Source organism: Ilyonectria robusta, assembly GCF_021365365.1.
Source record: "Ilyonectria robusta strain PMI_751 chromosome Unknown BGZ61scaffold_47, whole genome shotgun sequence".
In the NCBI taxonomy this organism is placed as follows: Eukaryota; Fungi; Ascomycota; class Sordariomycetes; order Hypocreales; family Nectriaceae; genus Ilyonectria; species Ilyonectria robusta.
The window spans coordinates 134733-152337 of record NW_025764481.1 but is presented as its reverse complement, the minus strand read 5'-3'; the positions used below and the strand labels follow the sequence as shown (position 1 = coordinate 152337).

Sequence of the window (17605 nt, the reverse complement as noted above, 5' to 3'; positions counted from 1 at the left end):
GGTTCCGGTTGGGTTACACAACAGTCGCAGGGTTCTCAAAGAGAGAATAAATTGCGCCAAAATTACTGAGGATGTAAAATGTGCAAATATAAAAGAAAACTGTAGCTATGCTTTGAAGCTCTTGATATCTTGACATGTGAAAATACAATATTATACACCATCATCATCACACAACTCATGTAGTTAAAAGCCTACACATGCACTTCCATATCTTTTAGCTCAAAATATTCTTGCTCTTTTTCCGTAAACAGATAATAAATTCTGAGTACATCTACTGTATTGGCGAGAAGAACGGTGATTCTAGAACATATCAAATCAGCATACAATTTTCGCGGTAGTGTTTGAAGAACATACCCAGCTATGACTGCAATTACACACAGTACAACAAGCGTGATGCTCTCTTGCTCATGCGCTCGCACGCCCGTGATTCCGGCAAACGCGAAATCAGAACCGATGGTGAAAATGCAGTTGAAAAGAGTAAAAATAACAAGCCCGAGTTTGCTCTTGAAGCGGCGGATCTCGATCGTGGCTTGATCGGGGACCTCTTCGGTTGCCTCGTCGGTGGCCTCGTCGGTAGACTCGTCGAAAGCCTTATCGGTAGTGGCGGTGGTGCGCTCTGTAAGTGGCGAATACATTGCTAGGTAAATACCATTGACAATCGTGGCAAACATTCCCTGCATGGCCTGTCAGTTCGAGTTCGTTGCATAAATGTTGTCGCCTGGACTCACCATTAGACCAGCAACGCCACTTGAGAACACGACATCATATTCGATTCCGATGGCAATTCCAGCGGATCCGGCCAGGAAAAGAGCGGAATGGGACAGAATGCACATGAGGTGCACGGTGTACCAGGTAAAGGGGCTTCTGAAGTCCATGGTGGAGAGGAACGGATGCAGCTCTTGGTAAGGATGTCGAGATGGATCAGATATTGATCGAGGTTAAAACTTGGCATGGTCCTTCTAGGCCCGGTAATAAGTATTCTACACAGCGACGCAAGGGCACTAGTCACAATTTTGCAATGAGGCTTGTACCGCTCCAGGCACCCTGATTTCTGCCTACTGATACGAAGGAATGCAGCATTTACAGGGTTGTCTCGGCCGAGTGGATGGATCGTGTTGTGGGATTGGTGAAGGTGGAGTAACGAAACCTGGCCAGCGCACTCGAATCAGCCTAATGAAGCCGTAGCAGGGCTGTGTCACTGTTACTGCGCATTAGTTGTTCGGCGCCTAAACAGGGCGTTCGCCACGGTTCTAGATTTCATCACCATTGCCAACGGCTGTAGCTGAATTAAGATCCATCTCCATCGATCAGGCTGGGACAATGCAACCCTCGTGGAAGGCGACTGACAATTTAAACGCAGACCAGACTTTGACATCTCTTGGGACTGGGCGCATGGGTTCTGGGGCTAGGATTCATGCTGTGTTGGTTGATGTTGGTTACAGCACCAATTCAAAGCGATGAGCTGAACCAAATGAGCTCCTGGCACCCTGGACAATACAATTTGTTCAAGCCACCGGCCCACCAAGCTGCAGCATCGCATCACACCCGTGGCGGTGCGTGCCGTTTTGCCGGATGCTGCCTTGATGGATCCTCGCTTGGGATTGTCGTTCTACCAACAAAGCTGCGAGAAGCAGAGCACAAAGTTAGCACAAACCTGCCTGTCTACAGGCCAATAGCCGGTTGCCAGGTTTTTCTTTGGGGGGAATTTCTCTGCCGAGTGCTGCCGTTTTAATTACAGATTATGCGTCTGTTCCAAACCAAATCCACAACACCAGATGACACCGACCAACCGTTGCCCTAAGCTATTTTCGGGGCACATAAATCTCGACCAAGGTAAGAGTCGTAAGAGATGGAATGTGGCCAAACGACAACCTAAAAATTGCAGTGTCCCAATTTTTCATTCCACTTAACGGGTCTTCCACACAACCATCTCATTCTACAACTGCATCGACATCCGTGATGTTTGGGTCAACTCGTTCAGTACGAACAAGATGCCAGCGACAGGGCCGACTTTGAACAAGAAGCCCCGAGGATGCATCGGTACTATGGCGACGTGTAGATGTCTTTAAAGGTCGGCCTGAAGCTGCACCAGATTATGTGTTTGTGGTCGGGCAGATCTGAGGCTTATGCCTCCTAATAGTAAAACCTCGAATTGGAGGTTTAATTGGGTCTGTCGCAAGAACAAATAATGACAAAAGATCGATGAGGCTCGCGGTAGCCCGTCTATTGGCGGGGTGGAAGACTGAGGTTGTACAAGGATCGTGGCTGTACTTGGGATAGTTTCGTAAAACGATCTCTCAAAATCAAGGCAATAAATTCATTAAGTCTAACGAATGGGAAATTAAATCAAGGTTCATAATGCGTCCCTCCCCTTTTTATCCCTTTTAGATCCCTGCTAGCAACCAGCTAGCCCAAACGTCCCAGACCGCCTGCCACACTAGTTGCGTTGTTGTCGCCGCAGGCTGCACACTAGACATGGCAACGACTTGGCCTAAATTGTGCATTCATGACAGGGTCAAAGAAGTCACTGCCTCACTGTTGTAGACAAGGCTGAGGAACAAGACGTGAAAACCTGCCCGGATCTAGCCCTCGGCTGGAATTCGGCTTGCTGAGGTCGACAGCCGTCGACTTGTGTGTTCCGGCGTCGTACCTATACATCAACAGGTGCATTCGTTATTCCATCTATGGGGAATGATGGCCATCCACCGCCAACCACCTCCTGTGTCGTCGACATGACAGCCATCGGTGCAAGTGCTGTTTTCTCCTCATCCTCGGGCAACCTCGTGGATATGAACCTGTCCTGGGGCCGCTCAAGGATCCACTGCAGGGTTGGCTGGCCCGACTGACCGGCAGTTCCAGGCTTCTCTGCTCGTTGTCCTTCAACGCCTGTCGTGGGCTGCGGAAGTGGGTGCAGCAAGTTTCTGGCATAACTCGGGATTTTCTGAATTTGCGTCCCAGGGAGGTTTCCTGTATCTTGGCTGAAGCCTTGTTCGCCAATCGTAGTATTCTCCCCGTTGTCGCTGGTACTCTTGTTGCGACCAGGCCCATTCTCGGAATTCTCTTGTTCCATAACGTTGCCAGTACCCAGATCCTCATCCTCGCTATCATCCGAAATAACGATGCATCGCTCTCGAGAAGCGTGCTGGTTGGACGAGAGGCGACAATCTTTGCTCTGGAGAAATTCGGCCACTTTTGATCGGTTGACAATGTTGGGGTCATCGGGGTCAAAGGGTGTGAATCTCGAGACACGAACCCAGCCCACAAAGCTCTCTTCGGGGAACTGCCGACCGTCAAAGTAAATGGTAGGGTAATGTCTCTCGCTGGCCAACGGGCCGCCATTCTCATAGCCTTCAGCCCAGCCCCGTGGGTATGGGTCTACCTCCATGTCGAAGAGATAGCATGAGGGAGTGCGTCTCAACAGGACCGCCTTCCATTTAGAAAGGTCAAGACTTTCCCATGGAAGAATGAGAACTGGATAGATATGCCTGACTTTTGGGTAACGAGCAGCATAGATCCCGCCCACGACAGGAGTGAAAACACGTTTAGGGATGGACGTGCCGAGGCTCTGTTGGTCACTATCAACCTCATCTCCTGAATGCAGCTGGGTTTGCTCGGTACATCTACTCCGCGCAAGTTCAAGCTTTTTCTTGAAGGCGCATCTTGCTACTTCGTTGTTCTTCTCGGCCAAAACGTCGTTGCAATTGAGGACACGAGTGCCAAGCGTCTCCACTGCGGTGGTGTACCCTCTTGTCATACTGTGCTTTCGACTAGCGAGGTGCGAAGCAGCACCATGGACGGGGTCGTGGACAAAGTGTTTGCGGTGCTTTTTGCACTCTAGGATGTACCAATCCCCAGTTCTGCGGGGAAACTGTGCGATGATGTACTTGACTGGGGCATTTCCATCCTGGAAGACGTCGTCAAAATCGATGACCCTTTCCGGCTCATCACCGTGCCGTGGGCGTTTTTGTTGTTGTTGATCGATTATTGTGACTGGGGGTCTTTTCGTCGACGGATGGGGATCGACTGCGGGGACGTTTGATGGCATTCGAGGGTTGATTGGCGTCCAACCTGTCGATGCGTAGTTATGGGTGGCTTCACGTTGTTTGGGAAGGATGCGCACCAGGCCTTTCCTGGCTGGAGCCTGCGAGGCGGTGACCGAGTTGGGCTCATGTGCTCGTTTGGCCTGCTTCAATGTCTCGTTCTGTGCGATGTTTGTCCCGGAAGCTGGATTCGACGTTGGGTTTGAGTTCATTTCTGGAACTACATTCGTTTCCAAGGAGCGATTTGTCCGTGCAGGCGAGTTGACATGTGGAGCTGGATCCGTCTCTAAGCTGGGATTCGCCTCCGTTGTATTCGTCTCCGCAGTCCAGTTCATCTGTGAGGCTGGATTCGTCTGTGGTGGAAGATCCTCCTGCAGAGCTGAGGTTGCCTCTGAGCCCGGCTCCATCTGTGAAGTGGCATTTGTGTCTGGGACTGGACTCGTCGGTTGAACTGTGTTCTCCTCTGGATTGAACTCGGGATTGGAAATAGGAACTTCGGCCTCTCCTGAAGATGGAGTCTCTTCTGGAGTTGTCCCACCTGTGGTAGGATCGTCTAGAGCACAATTCGCCTCCAGGTCCGTACACAAGTCTGGTGTTGTGTCGGGTCCCTCGTCGGCCGTATCCGTCTCAGCCGTTGACCCTCGAGGAATCAGAGCCAGCCGCAATTTATCTTGAATTCCAGAGCCAGAGAGGGTGTCCCCAAAGGCGTCAATGATGGCATTGGCAAAGCTCTTGTGGGCTGCGTCCAGTCGTTCCTGGTACTCTCGTTCCATGGCCGTCACCGACTGCTTGTATTGGATCTCGAGATCCTTCATCTCCGCGCCGAGCTGAACAAGCGTGTCGAGGCTGCTACGGGAGCTCTCGGGTTGAATCGTGCGCTTTCTGGATAGCTGAAGCTCGTGGTCGAAGCGGCCTCGGATGACATCGTACTTTTGCTGGTATTCATCCTGGGGGGATTTGATCTGGCGGACGTCGTTGGTCCATCGTCCGACGCACTCCCAGAGAGCTGCGAGCTTCGCATCGGTTGTGGGGGTGGCTTGGGTCATGGCGTGAACGTTGCAAACAGTGCGGTGGTGGCGTTGAAGTTGTGGGAAGGGAAGGGAAAGAAGACGAGACACAGAGACGAGAGACGGAGAGGGGAGAGGGGAACTGGAGGGGGAGAGAATCGAGGAGAAGAAAATGAAGGCGACCTTGGTGCTTATCCTGTCTCGCTACCAGTCTGTCGGTAAGTGGTGGGTTGGTTATTGCTTTTGCAGGATCCTATACCCTCCCCACCATATGCCGTTCAGTCAAACTATTGGCTACTAAGCATCCAATGGGAGACCTGGCTTGGCCGTTCGGCAAAGACGATCCATCAGTTGTGGCTGGCTCAGAGGTACCTGTGTCTTTCTTTTCTCTTCTCTCTGCATCATGGGCTGGTGATGACATAGTTGCAGCCTTACGTTTGCAGGCTTGAAAGTTAGACACAAGAATGCGCCTATAGAAAGCCATTAGAAGTAAATCGGGGCAACATCCCAAGGCATCCTCGGCGTGGCCTCATTCTTGCCCACAGTAGCACCCGAGCCCCTCCGGAAGCTGGGCTACAGGCAGTTTTCACTGTGAGACACTGTGGCTGGAGAAAAGAAGCAAGGGGAAAAAAGCGCCCGTGGGATAACATTCGGCGTATCAGTAAGGCCAAGCGTAATGCAAGGGATGTGATAGTTGATCCATCAGATAATGGGCCTGAGCGGAGACATAAACACACACCACCTTTTTATTGTCCACCACCGCTAGTCCAAAGCAGGAAGGGTTGCCAAGAAGAGATGAGAATTCAGGATCCAAGACTTGATCGTGCATATCAATTGTTTGGAGGTCAATGATAAACCATTGCTCAGCACCTGCCAGCTTCGATAAAGGTGCTTGTACTTGTCAGATACTGCTTGCGGCGCTCGGGCTGGAGTCACGTTGGGGTAGACGCCCGTGATCGGAGGGAGGTTTTTTTTTTATCCTGAGCCTTATATATTAGAGAAATTGCAAGGTGGTCTTCAGCAGATCTACCTCCAAAAAAGAATCCTTTGACCAAGTCGGCCCCAAGCGACGAAGCATTGTCGGAGAGCTGCTTCTGGTGAGCTTCGGGGTCGTTTTGCCCATACATAGCAGAAGTGAAAACATACCAATCAGACAGCATCCCAGCAGACTTCCCAAGGGACAGGAAATTTCATCTTCGGTGCCATTCTATACGCGAGGCTCGCTGAGACACAGTCGTAAGCCCGGACAGCGCCAATGCAGCTCGTGGCCTCCATTCCCGCGTTGCCTAAGCAGAATCCGCCGCCGTGAAGCATCACGTTAAGAGGCTTCCCCGAGTTTGGCACACTTTTTGATCGGCCACAGGGCAATTCATCCGCATCTTGTCTAAACAGCGGGTGCTATCTCTTACTTACTTTGTGAATCTCAGATGCTGACCGTGGCCGGATGAGCCGTGGCCGGATACCTCCCCCAATCATCTGTGACATAGATTAGCCTGCTTTTTCACGACCACGGATAGTTAAAGGTAAAATAACTTGCCGAATTTTTGTATCTGGCTTGCTGAATTCCTCCCACCTCGTAGGATCATCGAATCTGGTAGCTTGATCCATGTTGTAAGCTTTTCCCGTCGTATGGTTCGACTAAGCTAGCCCTTGTTTGTAGTGGCTCTGGAGTCCAATGACATGATGCACCGGTCTTGGACCCCGGAGGGGTACAACTGTCCTCAATGGAAGGGAGGAAACTACTGCAGAGCTCGGGAGACTCTCGGCGTCGCGTTCACGGAACAGAAATTGGGAGAAAGACGGATGATGGGCAGAGCTTCTCAGAAGAGAGGGAACCGATAAGTTTATGATCTAAGGCTCAAGCCATTTAGGGAGATCAAATCTTTGCCTGAAAGAATTTTAGGCCATGTCTTGCATACAGAATCGACTGATGCTGTCGTGATGATTAACTTGCCTTCTGAAATTCGCATTGCTTACCAACATCATCCTGGCCGGAATCCCTCAAACGGCTCAAAGATACGTATCTGCTATGTAGAGTCATAACAAAGGATTGAAGGACTAACAGACATATCGAAATAGCCGGTGATGTGTTGTGCAAGCCGGGAACGAGTAAATTGAACCGAACAAGCCGCGGAGCCCTAGACCAACCTAGCATTATGCACTACTAGGAAGCGCTCGGGAATGGATCATCACACGCATGAGTTGAATAACAAAGCCAGTCATCGAGCGCCTGAGACGTGTGTGCTCCATGTATATGTTGGTAACATGGACAGGTCAGACAGTTGACTAATTCTTCGTCTACGCTGTTCATGAAATCCGATTCGTCCCGATTAGCAATCGTTCACCTTGCCAGCGTGGTGGGGACTCACCTATCTTTCGGACAGTCGGTCAATACTGACTTATTCGCACTCAAGTCCTGCGGGATCAATAGCCCAAAGCAACACTCCTGCAAGCCTTTCTCGCGACAATTCTGAATCAGATCTCTCACTTTCTTCACACGACAGACTTATGCAAATCCTTAAGTCCAAAGTCGACCTCATTGAACAAATTGGCCCCTTGATGATACCTAAAATCGACTTTGAAGATGTGCGAAATGACGTCAAGGCTCATGTTCCAGGTTCACTTCTGCTCTGCACTAACGACAATTCATCTCAAGGCGATGAACTGCCGTCTGCGTTTGCCGATCTTGTCCATGAGCGAGGCTGTGTGATCCTGCGCAACGTCGTGCCAGAAGAGCAAGCCGTAAAATGGGAGACAGCACTCAAGGATGTGTTCGAGGGGCTACAATCCGGGGCGGCGGCAGCATCAAGCTCTGTGAAGTCATTTGTGTCAGCTCTACCTCGGCCGTGAGCCGTGGCATCGCTCCCTCAATTAAGACTTAAAGAAGTTCGTCATAGTGGGTATTAGGGAGTCAGGCCGATACTTCACTCGACAGATTGGAGATATGACCTCCCTGTAAAGAGGAGGCGATTCTTCGACAACGATGAGTGGTAGGAGGATTGTGTTCGGTAGACCTACGCGGGTTAAGCGAGTTGGCCCCCCAGCAGCACCTCATCTAAGCTCATCCAGTATCTCCATGCTAGCAATAAAATACAACATCTGGGATAACTTTGCCAATCAACGGCGATTGCAAGTTGGGGTGGTGGATCCAGACCCATCCCAAACCCAGAGGAAAGAATCCCGGTGTTGTTCATCCGCTCTGAATAATCCTCTCCACATTTTTAGTGGCGTGAGGTGCATTTCTCCTCTCAAGCACGCCGTACTGAAGCAAGTTAGCCCGAGCTGAAGCGAGTTAGTCCGCACTGCCGCACCTGACTCGGTTTTCCGTGCGGGGAGACTTGACTGTGGGGGAATGCAGAGGAATACAGAGTCGTATTAGTGTAGGCTCTTATTAGCGCAAGTTCGTCCGTATCCCTGAAGCCGATAACCGGGGTTGGGACGGGGCATGTGGCTCGCCCATTTCCCCCAGAACACGGCCAGACTTGGTGCGGACTTACCCCGAGATCCCAACTCCTACCGCTCCGTCACGCGTTGACCCGTCACTGCGCTGCAGAATGAACGCGGACACGCTCAACGCCCGAGCCGAAGAGGCTGAGGGTTCGGCGGCCGGCGCCGAGTCCGTTCTGGCTTGCAACTGTTGCCGCCGGCGCAAGCTGCGGTGCTCCCGCGAGCTGCCCGTTTGCCAGCAATGCCGTAAGACTGGTGAGTCTAACTTGATTCTAACGCAAGCCCAGGTTACGAGGGTGTGCTTATGCGAGTTGCTAGGGAGTGAGTGCGAGTACAAGGGAGAGAAGAGCAGGCCGGGCATGAAACCCGGTGCCATAGAGAATATTCATCGCCGATTAGGTACGACTCGGGTGGTTATACATATGCATCTTGACTAACACGGCAACAGACAGCTTAGAGACATCCATCGAGGAGTTGAAGTCACAACCTAACCAGCGACACCATGGTGGAGACATTCCATCAAACGGAGGAAGTAGCATCTTGTCGCTCCTCGCTCAAGAGCTCCAGCGGCTCAACGACAGGTCCATCCGTGGTGTAACTGACCAACACCAAACATCGCTTGCTTTCAATGATACCCCGGCCTATGAAGTCCCAACCCTTCCTCGGAAGCGGAGGCGCACGGATGGGGATCTACCACCTCCTTCTCACGACGTCCATGACGCCCACGATGCACATGATCCACACGATGCGAGCGGTATGCCGCCACTACCACCCAATCCAGTGATGGAGGTTGTCATCGAGACGTATTTTAGTCATGTGCATCCCTGGATCCCCATGCTGCAGAAAGCCAGGTTCCATCAGAGGCTGTCCGACACTGCGGAACGGCCTAAGCTATTGGTTATATTACAGGCCATGATGGTGGCCGCTACGAGATACGTGGATGCCGACACCGTCGCCGGCGGCCTCTTGTCTAAACGGGAGCTGGATGTCGCGAGAAACTGGGTGATATCCACGGCGATAAGCTCTCTCGTCATTGAAAGCCTTCAGGCCTTGACTATTATTGCATTCAACGATGTACGTGCTACCTCCCATCCCCGCCCAGATACAATGCTGACGGTTCCTAGATCGGAAACGGCATGGAGATGCGGGCGTGGTCAGTAATCGGATCATTAACACGAACCGTCGAATACCTACAACTCACCGTCGAAAGCGAAGAGGCAGAAAGACCACCGCTATCCAAGCCCTTTGTGTCACTCTCCCCCCACGACGAATGCGTGTGGATCGAAACAGAGGAACGGCGCCGAGTATTCTGGAACATCTTCAACCTGGACAGATTCTGCTCCATCACCATGGGCTGGAACACCAGCTTGACGTCCAACGATGTCCAACGACGGCTGCCCTGTGACATTAGTCTTTGGTGGCAGGATGAACCGGTCGTCACGCCGTACTTTAACATCTGGGACAAGTCTGCCGGTAAGATCGGAAACCCCATTGCCTTTCTGCCGTCACATTACGGGACGTCTGGACAAAACACAAGCCCAGAAGACGACAAGAACACGCCCATGGAGTCCGGCGTGTCCCCCACAGGCTCTGTGCCTTCGATCAACATGTCTACAGTGGGCGCCTTTGCATATTCCGTCGAGGCGACAGAGTCTCTCAGCCAAGTCACAACGTACTTCCTCCAGCAAAAGGTCAACATGCGGGATCAGCGAGAGATCGGCAGCTGGCTCACGCGCTTCAAAGAGCTGGACCTGCGTCTCATCCACTGGAAGATGTTCCTCCCGCAGAAGTGGAAAGCCGACATGGCGCGGCAATCGATCCGCATGGATCCGAACCTGACGCTCGCCCACATCACGCACAACACTTCCATCATTCTCCTGCACCAGCCCATCGCCTTCCCCCCGATTGCGTGGTCCTTTAGCGCTCGCCTGCCCAGCTCGTCGAGCGCGGAGACTTGTCATTGCGCTGCTGTGGAGGTCTCCTCCATTACCAGGAACTATCTCAAGACTGTGCCGTCCACTCTTCCAGTCGCGAATCAGTTTGCGTTTTGCGTTTTTGTATCCGCGCGGGTATTGTTGATCTACTGGCGATACTACTCCAGTTCCGCGCTGGCGTCTGAATTTACGTCTCTTCTAAATAGTCTCGACGAGATGTCGAGGCTATGGTCTGGATTCGACAACCCAAAGTCTCTAAATCTAGCTGGCAAGTATGCTCAAACGTTGCGAGATCTGCACCAAAAAAGCATCGACAATGAATTCTTTCGAATTAACCCGTCTGGGTACACGACCGAAATATCGCATGCAAGTTCAGTGCCGAGAATAGAGTCATCCCGGCCCGCTCGAGCGCGCGAAAATGGATATCTCAAAACCAGGATGCCAGGCCAGCACGGGGAGCTGAGGAATATGCTCTCCACGGCGGGCACATCAGGTGGAAACTCGGAGATTTCAGAGATGGAGTCCAATTCGACTGACGCATTTCACCAAGGCAGCGTGCCTCATGGGGACCTGAGCACAATATCCCAGATGTTCTCGGATCAAAACTTCATCGACGTAGACCGGATCATCAGCTTCAATGACGGTATGTTTGATGCTGGTTATGGCGGGACGGGTTGGTCATAGCCGATGTGGGCACTCCGTCTTAGAGGTTTTATTAAATGGCAATCTTAATTTATACTGGTGTATTTTATGGTGGACATGATGGACTATATCTTCCTTGATATCTCATAAAATTCTTTACTTTCTTCATCAACTTGGCTCTATTTTGAGCTGACGTCGGGCCTCTGGGGAAACTTGTTCACGACATGCTCGATTGAGTATCCGTATCCGGCAGCGCCACAACCAACCTGGCATCAAAGTCAGCGCATATTCTAGTCTAGGGTCGTTTATAAGCTGTACTAACAATGATTGCCTTGGCTTTGTCGGAAAAGTACGAGTGGTGGCGCCACTCCTCTCGTGCATGGATGTTGGAGACGTGCAGCTCGATAAAGGGAATTTCCACACCCAGTAGTGCATCTCGAATGGCGACAGATGTGTGAGTGAAGCCAGCAGGGTTCAATACAATGCCGTCAGTCCCGTTGGTTCTGGCTTCTTGAATCTTGTCGACAATGGCACCCTCCCAGTTGCTACGCACATCTTAGCAAGATTGCCAGTGATTGCATGGGTGTTAGTGACTTGCCTCTGGAAGAATTCGACGTTGGCCTTGAGCTCCTCGGCTTGTTTCTTGCCGGCAGTCTCAACATCGGACAGGGTCTCGTAGCCATACAGTTGAGGCTCACGGGTGCCGAGGAGGTTGAGGTTGGGGCCGTTGATGACCAGGACAGTCTTCTTTCCGTCACGCATTTTGAGTGTAAATGATAGTTGTTGGGGGTGAATGAGGTAGAGTGTATAGAAGTTATGATGGAATGCTGAATGAAGATGTTATGTCTGATGAATATGCAAAGGCACAGAGTAACGCGAGAATTATATGCCCTGCGGCTTTCGGCGAGCAGCCGAACCGAGGAGCTCGAGGATGATAGTTTACCCCACACAAAGCACGTGTCCATCCTCGTCTCCACCCCCCAGGTCGGACTAGAGTTGCTCCAATATGGCTTGGGTCCACTGTTGGGGGAGCGTCACCTCGCAGTATAGACAGTCCGAGACATAGTCCGAGGGCGTCCGGAGGAAGCAATCTCGGATCCCATGAGCTGTTTACGCTGTCTGAGTGCCCCCGAAGTTCGGAATCTCGCGAGCCCCCAACCCCCAAGCATTTGAGTCAGAGCGAGAGTCGTCAGGTGTTCCAGGGCGTAGATGTGAATAGAGACAAATTGGGGATGAGGAGGTGAAACTGTGGAGGCGGGGCCGGATGATCAGCCGAGCGGGGAAGCCCGGAACGAGGGGCACTCTGAGATGTAAATTAAGGAGATGCCGGTGTCTTCTGTTTTCAGATTATCACGACTCAGTTCAGTCAATTCAGTCAAATACTTGAGGCCAGGGCATCCCAGCGCTTTTCCTTGACGATTTGATCATTCACGAGACAATTGCTTCCTCTTCAGCAGCTACTCTAAGAGCCAATCGACCTGCAAGCACTTATCCCAGCAGACAACCTCACAACCCCTCCTTGAATCGTGCCTCATCATCGCAATGGCTGCGCAACCTGTCGTCCACAATGTTGGCATCGTGATGAACGGAGTCACGGGCCGGTACATCTCTTGTCGGGATCAATTCATTTCCGAGTGCTAACAGTGACTAGAATGGGCACCAACCAGCATCTCATCCGATCAATCTGCGCCATCCGCAACGAGGGCGGCGTCAAGCTCACCAACGGCGAGATCATCATGCCGGACCCCATCCTCGTCGGTCGAAACCCACTCAAGCTGCGCGATCTCTGCCAAGCCCACGGCATCACGCGGTCCTCGACCGACCTGGACGCGTGCCTCGACGATCCCTACAACACCATCTACTTCGACGCGCAGACCACCGGCCGCCGCGCCGATGCCGTCAAGAAGGCCATCGCCAAGGGCAAGCACGTCTACTGCGAGAAGCCCACGGCCGTGTCGTCGGAGCAGGCGTACGATCTGTACAAGACGGCCGTCGACGCCGGCGTCAAGAACGGCGTCGTGCAGGACAAGCTCTGGCTGCCCGGCCTGGTCAAGCTGCGTACTCTGATCGACAGCGGCTTCTTCGGCGAGATCCTGTCTGTCCGCGGCGAGTTTGGCTACTGGGTGTTTGACGGCAAGGGTCCCGTGGCTCCGCAGCGTCCCAGCTGGAACTACCGCAAGGAGGACGACGGCGGCATCATCAGCGACATGCTATGCCACTGGCAATACGTGATCCAGAACTTGTTCGGCGACATTGACTCGCTGACTTGCACCGGCGCGACCCATGTCAAGGAGCGAGTCGATGAGGAGGGCAAGACGTACAAGTGCACAGCCGACGACTCGGCGTACGCGACCTTTGAGCTCAAGAACGGCATCATGGTCCACTTCAACTCGTCCTGGACTGTCCGCGTGCGCCGCGATGACCTCTTGACAATTCAAGTCGACGGCACCAAGGGCAGCGCCGTAGCTGGTCTGCGCGACTGCGTAGCCCAGCACGAGAGCCAGACGCCGCGGCCAACCTGGAACCCCGACGTGGACTCGCCCATCAAGTACTCCGAGGGTTGGTCGCGCGTGCCGGACTACCAGGCCTTTGACAACGCCTTCAAGGTGCAGTGGGAGATGTTCCTTCGCCATGTGGTCAAGGACGAGCCGTGGAAGCACAGCCTGTTGGAGGGCGCCAAGGGAGTGCAACTCACGGAGCTGGGTATCCAAAGCTGGGAGAAGCGGGCGTGGGTGGATGTTCCGGAGCTTAAGGAATAGATGCATATAGACGGGCTCTTTAGATTTACAAGATGACTGACATTTTTATATTATTTTTGACCAAGTTTCCAACCCCTTCAACCTTCCGTGGCTCGATCTTCCCGTGTCAATAGCAAAGTCCCAGCTGAACATGAAGTCGCAGTCTTTATCAGTGAGAAGAAAGCGTATCTCAGCCACGGATATTTCGCTGGCAATTGAACAGTCGTCATAATGGTATCGATAAAATCTTTGGGGTATAAAAATGTGACAACGGCTCTTCTTGCTGTTGCACTGCTTGAGGACAGCCTCGACATGACCAGACATGGCAATACAGAAAATGCTTCAGAGTACCATACGTAAATCAATTGATCTATAGAATTTTCCATGGTTTATCATAACTATTCCATCCATATCACCCATCACCGTCCCAAATGTCCACCATCAACCACAAGAACCTCGCCCGTCACATATTGACTCGCACTGCTGCAGAGGAACAGCGCAGGTCCGGCAAAGTCAGCCGGGGCACCCCATCGACCGGCGGGACAGCGCGCAATCCGAGCCGCATATTGTTGAGGGTCTGATCGAAGGTCCGTATTACTGCAGGTTGTTAGAGGGTTCTTTTCTCGTTGGGACAGAATTCATTACATATCTGTGGCGATGGAGCCAGGAGCAATGGCGTTGACCTGGATATTGTGTCTTGCCCACTCGTTGCTAAGCGCCTTGGTCAATTGCGACACGGCTCCCTTGGACGCAGCGTATGATGCAACGATCTCGCCGCCAATGAAGGCGTTGAGGGACGAGACGTTGACAATCTTGCCCGCCTTTCGAGGCACCATGTGTCGTCCGGCGGCCTGGCAGATGAAGAACAGGGCTTTCAAGTTGACATCGATGACCTGTTGGCCGTTGATCAGTAAACGGGATATTGGAGTGGAATCTGGAGTCTTACGCTGTCCCAATCCTCCTCAGTGACCAACACCGTCTCCTTTCGCTTCAGGAGACCACCACAGTTGATCAAAATATCAATTCGACCATCCATGACATCCAGCGCCTTCTGGAACACCGCCTTGGCCTCGTCCATTTTGGTGAGGTCGCACGCAACAATCTCCACCTTGGCACCCTTGGCGCGAATCGCGTCCGCCGTAGCAATGTTGCTCACATCGCGCTGGGCAATGCAGATGGACGCTCCAGCGTCGGCGAGCGCATGAGCCATTGCGGCGCCGATTCCGCGCGAACCGCCCGTGATCAGCGCGTTCTTGCCCTTGAGTGAGAAGAGCTCGAGGGCGTGGACGTCGGGGGTAGCTGCGGCGGCGAGGGTGGCCATTGTGAGGAATTGGGTTGTTTCTGAGGAGAAACGAGGAGATAGAGTCTGTATTTACGGTGTGGGAGGTTCGTGAGAGGAAAATGTCGTCACTTGTTCTAATAAGTGAGAGAGGAGTCTCACGAGGTGGGGAAAGCAGCCGCAACCGGGCAGCTCTGGGGGCAATGATCCAGATTCAATTGGAGCAAGACAGTCACATGAACATGGAACGAATCTTTCCCCATCAGCTTACAGTTACCCAGACGAGTCTAGCCGCGGAGAGCTCCCAGCTTGTGGGGAGTTGGGGGTGGAGTCTCGCCTCCATCGCGGCCGGCATATCTCGTCCGCCACACATAGTCCGAAACCACGCAAAGTCACTAAACACCATCACAGCGCCTAGCATCAGTCCATCGCAGGGCTGGCCGCACTAGCTTGCCCCCAATAACTCATGCTAGCTGCCTACCCCGCGAATCTGGGGGTGCCCCGGACTCGATGGCTGGTCAGTTGTCGACCTGCGAGTCGTGTTGCCGGCGTGCAGCTGAACTCTGGATGAGGCATGCGAGGCTTGGTCAGTCTGTTCTCAGAGAGCTATATGAACCACGCCGCGTGTCCGTCGGTTGAAACATCGCAGACTCTGCACTCACACTCACAATCCTGCAGTCTCAGCATGTCTATCAACCAAGAGAAGAACCACGGCGCGCACATGGCGGCGCCCCGCGAGGATCCCGACGCAAACATGTCGGCGGGCCAATATCTTGCATCCCGCTTCTCAACACTGAAGCCGCCCATGGACAAGGTCATCAGTCCTATCGCGGCGATGCGGATGCTGAACAAGGAGCAATGGACCTTTTTCATGGCAAGTCAATCCATCAACCATCAGAAACGCTTCTAACAATCAACGTCAGTGTGCTTGGTGTGCCTGGGTTATCGACGCCTTTGACTTCTTTACCGTCAGCTTGACCGTCACGCCGCTGGCCAAGCAGTTCAACAAGCTCAACTCGGAAATCACCTGGGGAATCACCCTGGTGCTCATGTTCCGATCGGTCGGCGCCGTCATCTTTGGCGTGTGGTCTGATCGATTCGGCCGCAAGTGGCCCTTCATCTTCAACAACGTCCTCTTCATCGCTCTCGAACTCGGCACCGGCTTCTGCAACACATACGGCGAGTTTCTGGCGTGCAGAGCTCTCTTTGGAGTCGCCATGGGCGGTCTCTACGGAAACGCCGTGGCCACTGCTCTCGAAGACTGCCCAGATGCAGCTCGTGGTGTCATGTCCGGTCTGTTCCAAGCTGGTTATCCCGTCGGCTATCTCCTGACCACTGCCTTTGCTCGTGCGTTGGTCAACACGACTGTCCACGCGTGGAGGCCGCTCTTTTGGTTCAGCGCTTGCCCGCCTGTCTTCCTCATCATCTGGAGATTCTACCTCCCCGAGACCCAGGCGTATCGCGAGCGGGAGATTGTACGACAGAATGCATCCGCTGCCACGAGTGGCTTTATTCACCAGGCTGGCCAGGCCATTAAGCACCACTGGCTTACACTGGTCTACATGGTCTTGCTCATGGCCGGATTCAACTTCATGGTAAGTCCCATTACTATAACATCCAAAGCTCAAACTAACCAGCATCAAACAGGCCCACGGCGCGCAAGATTTCTATCCCACGATGCTTCTCAACCAATTCGAATTTACGCTCAACGAAATGACCATCACCCAAGTCATTGCCAACTTCGGTGCCATCAGCGGAGCCATCTGCGTCGGCTACCTCTCCGAAATCTTCGGTCGACGTCTTACAATCATGGTCTCCTGCGTGTGTGCTGGAGCCCTGATCTATCCCTATACCTACGTCAACACCACAGCGGTTGCCGCATCTGCCTTTTTTCTTCAATTTTTCGTCCAGGGCGCGTTCGGCGTCATTCCCTCTCACCTTATGGAGCTTTCACCTGGTCCCATCCGAACCTTTGTCGTCGGTACCGCCTACCAGCTTGGAAACCTGGCCTCTAGCCCAGCCGCGACGATCCAGTCGACCATCGGGGAGAAGTACTTCCCGCTCGCTCCCACCGCCACTGGCATCAAGCGATACGACTACGCCATTGTCATCTGCGCATTCCTTGGCGCCTGTACGGGACTTGTCTTCCTCGTCACATTCCTGGGGCCGGAGAAGAAGGGCAAGCAGTTTGGCTTTACTGAGGAGGTGGATGAGTATGTTGTTTCGGCCAAGGACCCTGAGAATACCCTGGGTGGCTCTGAGCACAAGGAGTCGGCCTGAATAAGGTGGTTGGAGAGGGCCATGTTCATTTCCACGAAGTAGCTATAATTATCACTCCTTTTAGAATGGGTTGCGTATGCTTCTGTTTGTAAACTACTTAGGAACAGCTGACAGTAAACCCACCAAGAGAATAATTCGCAATTCCATAATCCAAAGTGCTTGTCCATTCCCACCCCACTCTCTATGGAAGATGAACGCGTTTACAGCCAACGTCCTCAACAAGTTAAAGATCTCGGCA

General features: G+C 52.8%; 7 protein-coding genes across 7 annotated transcripts; 3 read left to right on the top strand and 4 right to left on the bottom strand.

Moving 5' to 3' along the window:
* Nucleotides 1–73: 73 nt before the first annotated feature.
* Nucleotides 74–937, bottom strand: BGZ61DRAFT_176234 (uncharacterized protein). The gene is made up of 2 exons (XM_046237637.1): nucleotides 729–937; nucleotides 74–674 (listed from the first exon to the last, which is right to left on the bottom strand). Exons 1-2 carry the CDS (start codon nucleotides 873–875, stop codon nucleotides 192–194), a joined length of 630 nt encoding a protein of 209 aa, XP_046095128.1. The 5' UTR covers nucleotides 876–937; the 3' UTR covers nucleotides 74–191.
* A 1360-nt stretch (nucleotides 938–2297) lies between these two features.
* On the bottom strand, nucleotides 2298–5231 carry BGZ61DRAFT_466139 (uncharacterized protein). The gene has a single exon (XM_046247648.1). It carries the CDS (start codon nucleotides 5084–5086, stop codon nucleotides 2651–2653), a length of 2436 nt encoding a protein of 811 aa, XP_046095127.1. The 5' UTR covers nucleotides 5087–5231; the 3' UTR covers nucleotides 2298–2650.
* A 3580-nt stretch (nucleotides 5232–8811) lies between these two features.
* On the top strand, nucleotides 8812–11321 carry BGZ61DRAFT_176221 (fungal-specific transcription factor domain-containing protein). Its single transcript, XM_046237636.1, has 3 exons — nucleotides 8812–8893; nucleotides 8943–9568; nucleotides 9619–11321. The coding sequence occupies exons 1-3, from the start codon at nucleotides 8854–8856 to the stop codon at nucleotides 11110–11112; spliced, it is 2160 nt and encodes a 719-aa protein (XP_046095126.1). The 5' UTR covers nucleotides 8812–8853; the 3' UTR covers nucleotides 11113–11321.
* On the bottom strand, nucleotides 11250–11832 carry BGZ61DRAFT_500143 (3-dehydroquinate dehydratase QutE; the record flags this gene model as incomplete). Its single annotated transcript, XM_046251516.1, has 3 exons — nucleotides 11250–11336; nucleotides 11393–11615; nucleotides 11669–11832. The coding sequence occupies 3 exons, from the start codon at nucleotides 11830–11832 to the stop codon at nucleotides 11250–11252; spliced, it is 474 nt and encodes a 157-aa protein (XP_046095125.1).
* A 603-nt stretch (nucleotides 11833–12435) lies between these two features.
* Nucleotides 12436–13867, top strand: BGZ61DRAFT_594319 (oxidoreductase domain-containing protein). Its single transcript, XM_046256843.1, has 2 exons — nucleotides 12436–12671; nucleotides 12722–13867. The coding sequence occupies exons 1-2, from the start codon at nucleotides 12613–12615 to the stop codon at nucleotides 13827–13829; spliced, it is 1167 nt and encodes a 388-aa protein (XP_046095124.1). The 5' UTR covers nucleotides 12436–12612; the 3' UTR covers nucleotides 13830–13867.
* Nucleotides 13868–14227: 360 nt separating this feature from the next.
* BGZ61DRAFT_371687 (uncharacterized protein) lies at nucleotides 14228–15129 on the bottom strand (the record flags this gene model as incomplete). Its single annotated transcript, XM_046242123.1, has 3 exons — nucleotides 14228–14405; nucleotides 14454–14701; nucleotides 14755–15129. The coding sequence occupies 3 exons, from the start codon at nucleotides 15127–15129 to the stop codon at nucleotides 14228–14230; spliced, it is 801 nt and encodes a 266-aa protein (XP_046095123.1).
* Nucleotides 15130–15841: 712 nt separating this feature from the next.
* On the top strand, nucleotides 15842–17367 carry BGZ61DRAFT_500141 (sugar transporter family protein; the record flags this gene model as incomplete). The annotated part of the gene is made up of 3 exons (XM_046251515.1): nucleotides 15842–15961; nucleotides 16011–16682; nucleotides 16735–17367. 3 exons carry the CDS (start codon nucleotides 15842–15844, stop codon nucleotides 17365–17367), a joined length of 1425 nt encoding a protein of 474 aa, XP_046095122.1.
* Between the last annotated feature and the right edge of the window lie 238 nt (nucleotides 17368–17605).

What these genes read in the sequence shown, in the direction of transcription:
- BGZ61DRAFT_594319 (XM_046256843.1), top strand. Translation starts at nt 12,613, where the DNA reads ATGGCTGCGCAACCTGTCGTCCACAATGTTGGCATCGTGATGAACGGA. An exon ending in ATGAACGGAGTCACGGGCCG is followed by an intron (nt 12,672 to 12,721) that starts GTACATCTCTTG and finishes AACAGTGACTAG; the next exon opens with AATGGGCACCAACCAGCATC.
- BGZ61DRAFT_176234 (XM_046237637.1), bottom strand. Translation starts at nt 875, where the DNA reads ATGGACTTCAGAAGCCCCTTTACCTGGTACACCGTGCACCTCATGTGC. An exon ending in GTGGCGTTGCTGGTCTAATG is followed by an intron (nt 675 to 728) that starts GTGAGTCCAGGC and finishes CAGGCCATGCAG; the next exon opens with GGAATGTTTGCCACGATTGT.
- BGZ61DRAFT_176221 (XM_046237636.1), top strand. Translation starts at nt 8,854, where the DNA reads ATGAAACCCGGTGCCATAGAGAATATTCATCGCCGATTAG. An exon ending in GAATATTCATCGCCGATTAG is followed by an intron (nt 8,894 to 8,942) that starts GTACGACTCGGG and finishes ACACGGCAACAG; the next exon opens with ACAGCTTAGAGACATCCATC. An exon ending in CTATTATTGCATTCAACGAT is followed by an intron (nt 9,569 to 9,618) that starts GTACGTGCTACC and finishes GACGGTTCCTAG; the next exon opens with ATCGGAAACGGCATGGAGAT.
- BGZ61DRAFT_466139 (XM_046247648.1), bottom strand. Translation starts at nt 5,086, where the DNA reads ATGACCCAAGCCACCCCCACAACCGATGCGAAGCTCGCAGCTCTCTGG.